Raw genomic sequence first — 14,101 nt, 5'->3', positions numbered from 1 at the left:
GCTGGCAGCGTGCACCGACCTCCGGAAACCTTGAGTTATACACAGCCTGCTGCATTTCATCAAATGCAAAGTGCTGCGGCTGCGGGAAGTTCGTGGTAAGGACAGAAAATGCTGGAAAAATTACTGTGGACTGAACCGTGGTGTGGGATTGGCCAGCAGGGACACGATGGGCCGAACCGCGTCCTGCATCGCAAATACTATATCTCAATGCAGTACTCAGTGGGTCAGCACTCCTGTAGCGCTATGCTGATTGTATAAATGAGAATTCTGATGAAAAAGTCATTAAATGGGATTTATTTTCGAGTTGCAGACATCACTGGCAGTGCAGGCATTCATCGTCCTGAATAGAGGGGGAGACACTGGGTGAGGGCGTCGGATTTCTTTTTCTGAGAAACAATTGGTCCACTGATGTCTGTTTTTGGCAATTCAATAACTTTATCGCTGCCATTAGGTTTTAATTTTGAAAATTCCGAACGTTTAAGCTGCTATCTGGCTGCTAGTTCAGCTACTTGATTGCTGTACAATCATATTTCTTATTTTGCTCTCCATAATACTGTATGGAAATGTGGTACTCAAATTGCTGGTCTCTTAATCTGGACAAATCAATTCAGAATTTAAATTCCCTTTAAACAATCTGGAATAAAAATTAGTTGCATAATGATAACTACGAAACTATACAGCTGCTGGAAAAGCCCATCTGGTTTCTTATCAATCTTGAGTGAAAAATAATCTGCTTGTCTTTTTGTTGCTAACATTTATGTGCCTTTAGACTCATCAATGTGATTTGACTGTAAACTGCCAACTGAAATGGTCAGGCAAACCTCTTAATTTAGAGCAAGTTGGGGATGGAAATAAGCACTGGCCCTTCTAACGAGTGCTGCCTGTGCATTTTTATTTTGTTGCTCCATGTGGTTTGAAGATAATTATAATTTGCAAAAGAAATAATTCTCTTCTTGTAGTACCTTTCATGACCTCAGGATTTCCCAAAGTACTATACAGCCAGTGAAGTATATTTTGAAGAGTTTGCAACACAGCAAACATGCAGTGTATTTGTATTCAACAAGGTCCCATAAATAAGCAATGATTAGGTTGTGATATGTCCATTTCAGGGTATAGGTTAGCTACTATTGTCCATTAAAAGTCCAGTGACTCCTACAGATGTCTTGACTAGACCTTCTCCCATCCTGCTTCCTTTAATGACTCCATTTCATTTTTCCCATTTTCTCTATCTCTATCATATCTGCTCTGTTGACCAGATTTTCCACTATGGTTTTCCCTCTACCATTGTTGACAGGACTCTCAACTATGCCTTTGTTGTTTCCTGCTCTCACCTCCAAGCCAGAACAAGGATTGGGTTCACACAGAGACACAGAGATTCTGCAGATGAGTCCTGACGAAAAGTCTCGAGCCGAAACATTGACTGTTTGCGTTCCACCATATGGGGATCTAAGCAGGCTTTCTTGGTGTAGTTGCAATTCACGTGCATTCTTTTCAGTTTAATGTCTTGCATTCATTGCACATGATGTGTCTCTTCAAGGTTAGATAAACCACAGATCGGGTGATCACTTTGCAGATGTGTCAGTACCTTTTTTAGTTTGCTGTGTTTCAAAAACAAAAGCATTTTCCCAACTACAGACATTAAGCTAACTGGTCTATAGTTACCTGCCTTTTGTCTACATCCTTTTTTAAACAGTGGCGTGACATTCGCTGTCTTCCAATCTGCTGGGACCTGCCTGGAGTCCAGAGAATTTTGGTAAATTATCACAAACACCTCTACTATAAAATCCACCATTTCTTTCAGTACCTTGGGATGCATCCCATCAGGAACAGGGGTAGGCCCACTAGTTTGCTCATCACTACCTCTTTAGTGACAGCGATTGTATTGAGGTCCTCACCTCCCATCACATCCATAACATCTCTCTTTGGCATGTTAGATGTGTCCTCCGCTGTGAAGACGGACACAAAATAGTTGTTCAAGACCTTGGCCATTTCCACATTACCCAATATTAATTCCCCCTTCTCATCTTCCAAGATGAGAATCAATAACATTTATTTGTCCTGGGATAGAGAAGAGGTTAAAAACCTAGTCAGAATGTCCATTACTAATCATTAGTCATGTGTGACCAAACTGAGATGGAGTTTTGATGCTGCCTGAAGTTACAGTGCTGCACAGCATGATATGAGTTGCACTTGCTGTGCAATGGCTTCCTGCTGAGTAATAGGAAATTCCTAGAAGAGGAAGTCATGCTTAAAGTATAGTTTAACATTTGTTAAAAATGGTTGATTCTTAACTGCTCTCTGTACTGGCCCAGCAATCTGGTGTGTTGTTTGAAAAAACAACCACATCAAAATATCATACCTTCATTAAAAGGGGAGTAACCTTTCAGGATGGTTCTCCATCATCTTTACAAGGGTAAGAAGTATTGGCATTAAAGTAACACTTGAATTCCATAAAAATGTAAAAAAAAAACTATAATTTATATTTTAAAACATTTATCTATGTCTTGAACATGGGAAAATGTTCCAAGATGCTTCAAAATCAGGTCAAAAAATGTTGCCGTTTAACTACGAGGGGATACTGCGGCAAATGACCAAAGACTTGGTCAGAACTTGGTTCCTTGGCTGCCGAAGGAATGGCTGGGTAAATGCAGTATATGAATTAGAAATGATCTGGAGGCTAGAATCAGAGGAATAATCTTAGGGTCTTAGGACTGGAGGAAAACTGAAAAAATTTGAAAGCATCAATAAAAATTTCAGTATTGAATGTTGTTTACCCAAGAGCTAATGTAGTTCTGAGACCAACTAGTATGATACACGAATGGGAGACTAGAAAAACTGAGAAAAATCAATGTTTCGGTCTACAACCCTTCATCAGATGACAGATGAATGGGAGTATGCGATTCAGATGTCAGGATCAGAAGGGACTCCAATGTCATTTAATGAAAAGTTTGTGTAAAATTTAAGGGAGAGATAGTTAAATTCTAAAATAAAATCAAAAATAGATCCATCAGCTTGAGAGTATTTAGGAAGATAGAAAATAGGAGCAAAACATCATTAGGCACTTTGAATATGCTCTACCATTCAGTACAATCATGGTTTACTCAGTAAGATCCATGGTAGATAAGTGTTTTTCATGTAAACTCTTCAGAAACTCATTAACAACACTGAACACATTGAAGGGCAATGACAAAACAACAATGTGTTGTAATCCTTACAAAATCTCAGCATTTAATAGGCTCCACATTACTTTTGTACCTGAAAAGATGTTATATACAAAGTTTATCTCAGGCAATGAGGAATCATTAACTTCAATTAAAAAAAATGAAAATAGTATTGCCACTGGAAAGGCAAGGCAGAGTTGTGCATGAGAAAAAAACTTCCACAATGTAAGAAAATGAATCAGAAGGCAGGCAACTGACAAGGAAATGGGCAAGATGCTAACCCCTCAATATGCTGAGAGCTGTTGAGATCCCAGAGGAGAAACGAGGCTTGTTCCTGAAATTTACATCGACATTTCTTGAAATTGTCAGTGAATTTAAATTATGCAGAAATGTTTGAGTGGAAGTGTTCAGTAAAGCATTTCTGCACTAACGAAGAGCAATGACATTGATATAACAGGTGAAGGGAAGTATACAGTATTACAAAAGTGTATGGGCCTCTAAAGGCTTCCATTTATGTGTCAACTTTCTTGCACTTGGGATGGCTGAAAATGTATGTAGCCAATGCTAAGTTTTTGAGATGTATTTCATATAGGAAATGCAGCAGCCAGTTTGGGAAAGTAAATTCCCACAAACAGCAATGTAATAATGGCTAGTTGATATGATTTGTTTTAGTAATATGAGTGACACTGAAATTAGCCAGGGCACTGGGTTCTGGACCCAAAAATGGACGTATTAAAACACCTGCAAATGTATAAAACTGTACCAACTGTTTCCAAAGATGTGGTTGCTTTTTAAGGAAGAGAATGCACCTGGCATTACAAAACATAAAGTATGATCGCATAGGCTTTGCAGTATTTTATAAACACAGGTTTGTTGCTTCATTGAAGTGGCATGTTTCAACCATTTTGTGAATCCTAGTTGTACAGAGGAATATTCTTGTACACAATTACACTAATAAATTTGGTTGTGATTTTTGTTTTGCTCAGGCAGCATTTGATTATATTGACCAGTTGGTAAATTTTAAAGAAGATGGTTTCACGTTACTGTGTGCAGCTGTACATTTTTGGCACTTTTGGGTACTAATTAAAATGTTCAGAACACTTGTGAATGAAGTATGTGTTGAATGTAAATCAAGTGGTGTTTTATTCATCTTTGTATGGGTTGGTACTGTTAAGCTTTTAGACCAAAGTTGGAAATGTCTGTGGTCTTAAATTTACTCTGCTTGTCGCACATTTTGTACTCCATTCATAGCAGAATTGAGCCTCTTGCTGAACGGCCCCCAAAGGCAAATGACAAGAGTCTTTGAATGACTCTAAGCTTCATTGTTTGCATTAAAAGAACAGAGAATGGGCTGTGAAATCCTTTCTTATATTGAAACAATGGATTGATTAATAGAACTAATCTCACTGAAAATTTACAAAACACATGCCATTCAACCTATTATGTCTGCCAGTTGCAAAAGAATACTTCACCCTATTCAAACCTTCAGCATTTTCTCCATAGCCTGCCAGGTCCTGGCTCTAAATTAAAAAGTTTTCTGGGTCCAGAATGCACTCCAGCCCCCTTTGTTACTCAAAGGCTTTCAAAGAGCCAGTGGACTCTGTGTGTTTCCTCTTCAGGAATGCCAGGGCATGAACATTGTTTTAGAAGAAGGTTAGGCAGTTGACTTGGTGGCACTCTCCTATTGCATGCTGCCTGGATCTACCAAGGCCCAATGGCCAGGCGCAGAAGTACACCAATGACAAGGTCCCTTCACAGACCTTCCCATGGAGATTGAAGTGCAGCCAGAACTTGAGGCCCCTTCCAATACATGGGTTGCAACCTTGGACATCCCTTGTACACATGAAAGATGTGCTTACTAGGCCACGGAAATAACGGCCTGTTGGGATGGTAGGCACCATAGGGACTGGAGTGCATCCTGGATGCAAATGACAACACTTTAGAACAAAAACAAGGAATCTAGCATGGCTCCTCAAATACACTTCTAAACACGGTTTAAATGTGGTGAGAGTTTCTGCTTCTACTTCACTTCAGGCAGTTAGTTGCTGCCTCCCACCAGCTGGGTGAGAAAGTATTTTCATTATACCATTTACTTTATATAAAATCATGAGATGTGTAGAACATAGAATAGAACAGTACAGCACAATACAGGCCCTTCGGCCCACAATGTTGTGCCGACCTTTAAACCTTGCCTAAGACTATCTAACCCCTTCCTCCACATATCCCCCTATTTTAAATTCCTCCATATGCTTATCTAGTAATCTCTTGAATTTGACCAATATACCTGCCTCCACCACTGCCCCAGGTAGCGCATTCCATGCCCCAACCACTCTCTGGGTAAAAAACCTTCCTCTGATATCTCCCTTGAACTTCCCACCCATTACTTTAAAGCCATGCCCTCTTGTATTGAGCATTGGTGCCCTGGGAAAGAGGCGCTGGCTGTCCACTCTATCTATTCCCCTTAATATATTGTACACCTCTTATGTATCACTGTACATAAGGTGGATGGTCACAGTCTTTTTCCCAGAGTAGGGGAGTCTAAAACTAGAGGGCATAGGTGAGAGGGGGAAAGGCAATGGGATATAGACAGGATGCAGAGAAGTAGCAGATGGAGTTCAATCCGCAGAAGTGTGAAGTGATACACTTTGGAAGATTGAACTTGAAGACAGAGTACATGGTTAATGGCAGGATTCTTCGCAGTGCGGAGCAACAGAGAGACCCTCAAAGTTGCCGCACAAGTTGATAGGGTGGTTAAGAAGGCATCTGGTGTGCTGGCCTTTATTAGCCGTGGAATTGAGTTCAAGAGCCAAGAGGTAATGTTGCAGCTCTACAAGACTCTGGTTAGACCATACTTGGATCTGAGGGGCAACTTTTGCACACACAGAGGGTGGTAGGCATATGGAATGATCTGCCAGAGGAAGTGCTAGAGGTGGGTACTGACAATAATAAACCAATACATGTACATGGATAAAAATGGTTTACAGGAATATGGGCCAAATGCAAACAAATGGCACCAGCTCAGATTTAACATCTTGGTTGGCATGGTTGAGTTGAGTTGAAGTCTTGTTCCCGTGCTGTATGACTCTATGCCTCCTTCTCCTTGCTCCTATTTACTCTTTGTAGGCCTCTTTTATGCACCTCCGTTAAGTCTCTCCTCTGCTTCCCCTCTTCAAACAAAACAGTCCAGCTTATCCAATCTTTCTTTGAGGCTACAATTTTACAGTAAATGGCATTATTTTCATACATCTCCTATGCACCATCTCTGATGCAGTATCATCATTCTTGTATCGTAACCAGAACAGTATCTCATACTCAAGCTGTGGCCTAATTGGTGTAGTATATACACTTAATAAATAAAACTAAATCCAAGTAATTAGAAGCTGAAAATCAACAGGATAGATTGTAATTCTGATGACAGGTCAGTTACTTAGTTTTACCAATTGGAAATATTTGGAAAATCTATGTTAAAAGTAATATTCACTTTTGGACATTAACGGTATTAATGGTAATCTCTCTGAATGACATAGCTGACACTGCAATGGCCAAATGTCTGTAAGATGCAATAATACACCTTTTTTTATGTAGTCTAGTTACTGGTCTGAAACAATTATCACATGCCCATTTGTGTGTCTGCTCGTTAAATTTAATTGCATTGATTTGAAGTGTTGCATTTGAGTTATTGTGGTAGAGGTATTGTGTGTGAAGTTAGAAGCTCACAACAATTATAGCATTGTAAGCAAAGTAGTTATTGCAAACGGCCTGAGCATTATCCCCTTATAATGCAAGCTTTATTCTATTGTACAGCTAAAAATCACTGAAGTACAGAACTATATGGATACAGTGAATATTTTTTTAAAAATTATTCATTCATTCATGGGATATGGATGATACTTGCAATATTTGCATTGTCCATCCAGAATTGAGGAGCCAATCACATTGATGGATCTGGAGTCCCATATAAGCCAGGCAGGATAACGATGGCTAATTTTCTTCCTGAAGGGCAGTCATGAACCAGATTATATTTTATGACAGTCCACTGGTATTATACATACTGTTATTGAGACCAAGTCTTTTTAAGTGCCAGAATCATTCAATTACATTGGCTGCTAATCCAGAAATAGAATCATTACGCCACTGTGCCCTGAATGAAAATTGTGAACACTACGCAGTGCAACAATGGTGCAGTAAGGGGTTGCATTTGATGGTATGAATGTGCTACAAGTAGAATTTTGAAATAGAAGTTATCAGTTTTTATAGGCAAAAAAATTCTCCTGTAGATCATCCTACATTGAAAAGGTTTGGTGACAACATCAACGTGGTCCAGCACGTGGATGCTATGGCCAAAAAAGCACACCAACTCCTCTATGTCCTTGCAAGGTTAAGGAAATTTGGCATGTCCCCAATGATTCTTACCAAGTTTTACGGAGGCACCATAGAAAGCATCCTATCCAGATGCATCACAACTTGGTACGACAACTGCTCTGCCCAAGACAGCAAGAAATTGCAGAATTGTGAATGCAGCCCAGTCCCTTGTGCAAACCAACCTCCCCTCCACTGACTCCATCTACACTTCCTGCTGCCTTGGGAAAGCAGCTAATGTAATCAAGGACCCCTCCCACCCTGGTCATTCTCTCTTCTCCCCTCTCCCATCGGGCAGAAGATACAAAAGCCTGAGAACGTGAACCATGAGACTCAAGGACAGCCTCTATCCTACTGTTATCAGACTCTTGAATGGATTGCTCGTATGCTAAAAGCTGAACTCCTGATCTCCCAATCTTGCTCATCAAGCCCCTTGCACTTTATTTGTCTACCTGCACTGTACTTTCTCTGTAATTGCAACACTATATTCTGCATTCCATTCTCTTTTCACTACCTTGATGTAATTATGTATGGCATGATCTGTTTGGATGGCAATCAAAGCAAAAGCTTTTCACTGTATCTTGGTACATGTGACAATGATAAACTAATATCAATACTAACTTGTGGTTTTCACTGGTGCTGCCACTTAGGTTTGGCTGTTATTCAGCCAACTGCTCAACTAAAATTTTCATTGTGAATTCCATTTTATTTGCCTGTATAATCCTTTTCATGAGGAAGAATTTTGGGAGACCAAGCTTTCAATCTCCCTTTTTATTTTCTCCTTTTCTGGCAAGTATGTTTCCAAATGTCTTTAATAAAGCACCTTGGCATAGTTTTAATGGCAAGAGATTATGTAAATGGAATCTTCTGCTTTTCTCGCAAGGTTGAGTCAGCTTTGCTATAATCATAGTATTATTCAAACCCCAATTCCAAATTTGGGAAATGAGTGTGTTTTTTTAGTTCCCTCCATATGGGTGCTGTGATAAGTGCTGACTTGAACTGACCACAGTACAAGTAAATATGCCTGCTTCTTGATCAAGTACACTCAGCATAAAAACCAAGCATTGAAAGCCATTTTCCAGTATTAATGCATTGTTATGTTGTCATAGTTTATTTCTTAGAGTCATGAAGTTGTACAGCATAGAAATAGGCCTTTTAGCCCATTGTGCCTACACCGACCATCATGCCTATTTATACTAATCCCATTTGCCTGCATTAATTCCATATCCCTCTATGCCCTGCTCATTCAAGTACCTGTCTAGATGTCTCTTAAGTGTTGTTACTGTTCCTGCCTCTACCATCACCTCTGGCAGCTCATTCCAGATACCAGCTACTCTTTGTGTGAACAATTTACCCCTCATATCTCCTTTAAACTTTCTCCCTCTTACCTTAAACCTATGCCCTCTATTTTTAGACCATGGGAAATAGAATCTGACTATTTACCTTAACTATGCCCTTCATAATTTTATACCTTACATATCATGTCACCTCTCAGCCTCCTTTGCTGCAGGGTAAACAGACCAGCCTACCCAATATATCTCAAGCACTCCAATTTAGGCAACATCCTCTGTATCCTCTCTAGGTTAATAACATCTTTTCTGTGGTGTGACAACCAGAACTGCACACAAAGCTTCAAATATGGCCAAACTGACATCTTGTACAATTGTAACTTGACATCCTTGGCTGATGACGTGCCTTGGCTGATGAAGGCAAGTGTGCCAAACACCACCACCACCACCACCACCACCCTGTCTACCTGTGTTGCCACTTTCAGGGAGCTATGTACTTGTAACCTCAGGGTGTCTCTGTTAAACAACGCTCCTTGGGGCTCTGCCATTCACTCTACAAGTCTTGGCCTGGTTTAACTTCCCAAACTGTGCACTTCTCTGAGTTAAATTCCATCTGTCATTTCCTTGACCACTTTCCCAGTTGATCTTTATCCTGTTGTAACCTTGGACAACCTTTTTCACTGTCCACTCTACCACCAATGCAAACTTAGTGATTGTGCCACCTGTATTATCATTCAAATCATTGGGTGTTTCTGTGATATGGAAATTCTCATTATCCATCTCTGTTCAATGGTGAAAAGTCACCACAGAAATAATAATATGATGTATTAAAAATTCTCATGTGGCACACTTTCAGATTGTTAGCAATTGTATGATTCTAAAATTGGACTAAAAATTGCTGGGACACTGTAAAAAAATCTTTTAAGCCACCGCTTGATGGGAATTGTTCAGTTGGATTGAAGATGACTTGCTTCCACTTCCATTTTGTGGATTCTGAGGTGCCTAAAATGCCATTGTGGGAATGACGGATTGGACAGAAGGTGGCTGATGTGGTGGTAGGTGGTATTTTGCGAAGTGATGCACTCCTGTACTGTGGGTTCCTCATGTATGACTTTGGGGTTCTCAATACCATCCCGGTTGTTCTGTCTTCATTTTGAGCAGTCATGAGCCAGATTTCCAGGGGTCAAAAGAACAAGCCAACATTTGGTCAAGATACAGATAATTACTGGAGTTTTGTATCAACGGTAGACAAATCCAAACTCTTTGCCAGTGTCATCACAAGTTCATCTTGGAGAGATTTACCTGGAAAATAGTTTAATGTTGGGTTGTGCTCTATGTTCAAGGTTCGCAGCTTTTGCCACTCCTACAATTCTTAATCATCCCTTTATATACTTTGGAAATTTAGTTGTACTAAATATTCTTTGATTGTGTTAATTTTTTTTAATTAATTTCACCCCTCTTCTTTCCTTAAGACCAGGCAAAACCCCGTCAACATGACAACAGCTTCAGCAGCTTCCACATCCAAACCATATACATCTGATAATCCATGCAGTATTTCAGCAGAAAAGGTTGGCCAGGTAATATATTTCAAAACTACAAATTAGTTACAAACATGCTTTAAAATTTACAGTTCTTGTCAGCAGTTGTGATGATGGGGTTTGTGCAAATGTGAAGTGGACACACGGTGCTTATTTCAAAAAGAAGATGTGAGAGACTGCAGATGCTGGAGTGTGGAGCAACAAACAAAAAGCTGGAGGAACACAGTGGGTCAGGCAGGATCTGTGGAGGGAAATGGACAATCGACCTTTCTCCTGAAACGTCGACTGTCCATTTCTCTCCATCGGTGCTGCCTGACCCACCAAGTTTCTCCAGCTTTTTGTTTGGTGTTTATTGGTATTGGTTTATTATTGTCACTTGTACCGAGGTACAGTGAAAAACTTGTCTTGCATACCGATCGTACAGGTCAATTCATTACACAGTGCAGTTACATTGAGTTAGTACAGAGTGCATTGAGGAAGTACAGGTAAAAACAATTAACAGTACAGAGTAAAGTGTCACAGCTACAGAGAAAGTGCAGTGCAATAAGGTGCAAGGTCGCAAGGTAGATCGTGAGGTCATAGTCCATCTCATCCTATTTCAAATATTTCTCTTAATCTGAATTATTAATACACTTGAATCTGGATTTTCATTTTGCTTTGCATTATTAGTGCATGTTGCTTGTAGGGCCAAATAAAGGCCTCTAATATTTAGTTGAAATTTTTACATTTCTGACTAAGAATAAAAGCATGTGTGGGTAACTAATGTGAATTAAAATGTTTTGTAAATTTAAAATTTTTTGAGGATGTGACTAAGCACATCGATGAAGGGAGAGCAGTAGATGTAGTGTATATGGATTTCAGCAAGGTGTTTGATAAGGTACCCCATGCGAGGCTTATGGAGAAGGTGAGGAGACATGGGATCCAAGGGGACATTGCAGTGTGGATCCAGAACTGGATGGCCCACAGAAGGCAAAGGGTGCTTGTTGAGGGGTCGTATTCTGAGTGGAGGTCAGTGACCAGTGGTGTACCTCAGGGATCTGTACTGGGACCCTTACTATTTGTGATTTTTATAAATGACCTGGATGAGGAAGTGGAGGGGTGGGTTAGTAAGTTTGTGGATGACACGAAGGTTAGGGGTGTTGTGGATAGTTTGGAGGGCTGTCAGAGGTTACAGAGGGATATAGATAGGATGCAGAGTTGGGCTGAGAAGTGGTAGATGCAGTTCAACCCAGTTAAGTGTGAAGTGGTTCATTTTGGTAGGTCAAATATGTTGGCGGAATATAGTTTTAATGGTAAGACTCTTGGCAGTGTGGAGGATCAGAGGGATCTTGGGGTCCGAGTCCATAGGACGCTCAAAATGGCGGCGCAGGTTGATTCTGTGGTTAAGAAGGCATATGGTGTATTGTCCTTCATCAATCGGGGAATTGAATTTAGGAGCCGTGAGGTATTGTTGCAGCTATATAGGTCCCTGGTCAGACCCCACTTGGAGTACTGTGCTCAGTTCTGGTCGCCTCACTACAGGAAAGATGTGGAAGCCATAGAGAGGGTGCAGAGGAGATTTACAAGGATGCTGCCCGGGATGCGGAGCATGCCTTATGAAAGCAGGTTGAGGGAACTCGGCCTTTCCTCCTTGGAGACGGAGGATGAGGGGGACCCTGATAGAGGTGTATAAGATGATGAGAGGTATCGATAGGGTAGATAGTCAGAGGCTTTTCCCCAGGGCTGAATTGGTGGCCACAAGAGGACGTAGGTTTAAGGTGCTGGGGAGTAGATATAGAGGAGATGTCAGGGGTAAGTTTTTTACTCAGAGAGTGGTGAGTGCGTGGAATGGGCTGCCGGAAACGGTGGTGGAGGCTGATACGATAGGGTCTTTCAAGATACTGTTAGATCGGTATATGGAGCTGAGTAAAATAGAGGGCTATTGGTAAGCCTAGTAATTTCTAGGGTAGGGACATGTTCGGCACAGCTTTGTGGGCCGAAGGGCCTGAATTGTGCTGTAATTGTTCTATGTTCTAAAATCTGATGTGTGCTTCTGTTTTGTTTTCCTCTTTAGATACGGCCAAAGGTGCCTTTGCTGAATATTCTACATGAGGCAGGTGCATCGGGGGAAACCTTCACATTGAAGGAGGTAAAACAACATAAGAGTGTTTTAACAATATAAATAAAGCTTCCAAAAGGTGTGTGCAAATTGTAGAAAGGTATAATTTTGAATATTGGTTCAGAAGTGCAGAATCAATATATATTCTTCCAAAAGTGTTGCATTGCTTATTTGGCTAGGATAATTTGTGGAAGAAAAATTTTCAGTGCATTTTCTAGTTGAATGAGTGTTGGACCTATCTTTGTAATGTTTTTGATCTGACGTAAGTACATCAAAGGTTTTACAATTCAAGGCTAACGGGATATAGATTCTATTTCGAGGTGCCTCAAAGGTGCATAATAGTTGTGATCTATTGCTTGAAGGCCCAAATCAGTGGTCAGTTATCTATGGGATTATATAATTTATAGTGAGGATGATTGCTTAAGTATTTGTTCCTATTTCATTTTGTTATTTTGCTTTGTTAACTAATGAGGCAACAGTTAAAACAGTCCCACCCAAAACTCTACTCCCACACAAATAAGATTAATTAGCTGCTAATTGCCATTTTCCACTTGTTGTGCCACTGTTTTGTCTGGATTTAAATGTCTGGTCGAATCACATTTGGTCTGCAGTCTGAATAATCTGTACTAAGTAAAAGGTGTTCATGGACAAAAAATCCTGGTGGATCCAACTTTAGGAAGATGTACTGAGATTCATTCTAGTTAGTTTCTTGGAAATACCATAAAATATCTCACCTCTTATGTTTTACAGGTTGATGCAAGATAATTTCAACTATTGATGTATTACAGTTTTAAAAAAATTCAGAAGCCTTGGGTGTAACCAGCTTGCTTATTGTTTTGTTTCTATCTAAAGACTCTACTTACACATTTTGAGCAGCAATAGAGTACTAACTTTGCTGAATGCAAGTGAAGTTAATAGATGCTTTAAGTGTTAACTAATTGCCACTTCTGTCACCCAAGTAGTGAAAAATCAGGGAGAAATTTTATAGGGAGAGAATGTATTTATAGGAGAAATTCCATCGGAGTTTTGGATATACTCTGGTAATCTGCATGTCCAAAAGATTCAGTGAAGCACACATTATTTGTCCTGCCTTCAAAACTTGCTTGGAATAGTTCCTTTCTTTGACCAGCCAACCCTCAGCAAAACACGGTGTTCTGTCAACCTGTCCCCGGGTATTAAAGACCTACAACAAAATCTTCTGACCTTATTCCATTTCTTTGGAACCAACTTTAAGCGAAGGTGAACATTGATTACTTACCCTTGTACCAGCGCAATCTTTGGATATCTGAGGAAAAAAGATTGAAGATCAAGACCTCAAACCTTTCACAAATATACCCACTCTCCTATTTTAGGAGATGTGGATTATAAACAGCAGGTACCTCAAAGCAGTTGAATGACACCAGCAATGCTGTCTCTGCAAAATCCTTTAAATCCACTGTTAGGATAAGTGAACCATTGTCCGCATCCTCTCTCAGGCCAACATCCCCAGCATCGAGGTGCTCATTACATTCAGATGGTCCTGAAGGGCAGGCCCCCTCATTGTGTGCTTGGTGCTGGAGTCCCAAATTGAATCTTGATTTAGTTGAGAGAAAGCTTTCCCTGAGACACAGATTCTGCAGATACTGGAATCTGGAGCAACACACACAAAATGCTGAA

At 40.2% G+C, this 14,101-nt stretch overlaps 1 protein-coding gene across 8 annotated transcripts in view; it reads left to right on the top strand.

Annotated features, from left to right (window-relative positions):
- The window catches only part of mdm4 (MDM4 regulator of p53), a 32,364-nt gene that overhangs the window by 299 nt on the left and 17,964 nt on the right, over positions 1–14,101 (top strand). For 7 of the 8 annotated variants that reach the window (XR_007957870.1, XR_007957872.1, XR_007957871.1 and 4 more), the window contains exons 2-3: positions 10,282–10,386; positions 12,401–12,475. Coding sequence is in view for 5 of the 8 variants with exons in the window: in XM_052034500.1 (XP_051890460.1) it covers positions 10,282–10,386; positions 12,401–12,475 (180 nt within the window). In the remaining 3 variants the exon portion in view is untranslated. The remainder of the gene's footprint in view (positions 1–10,281; positions 10,387–12,400; positions 12,476–14,101) is intronic. The other variant, XM_052034499.1, reaches the window with a different exon arrangement.

The sequence above is a fragment of the Pristis pectinata genome, chromosome 20 (genome assembly GCF_009764475.1).
Source record: "Pristis pectinata isolate sPriPec2 chromosome 20, sPriPec2.1.pri, whole genome shotgun sequence".
In the NCBI taxonomy this organism is placed as follows: domain Eukaryota; kingdom Metazoa; phylum Chordata; class Chondrichthyes; order Rhinopristiformes; family Pristidae; genus Pristis; species Pristis pectinata.
Note: the sequence above shows the minus strand (reverse complement) of the source record. Positions and strands in the feature narration are given on the sequence as shown.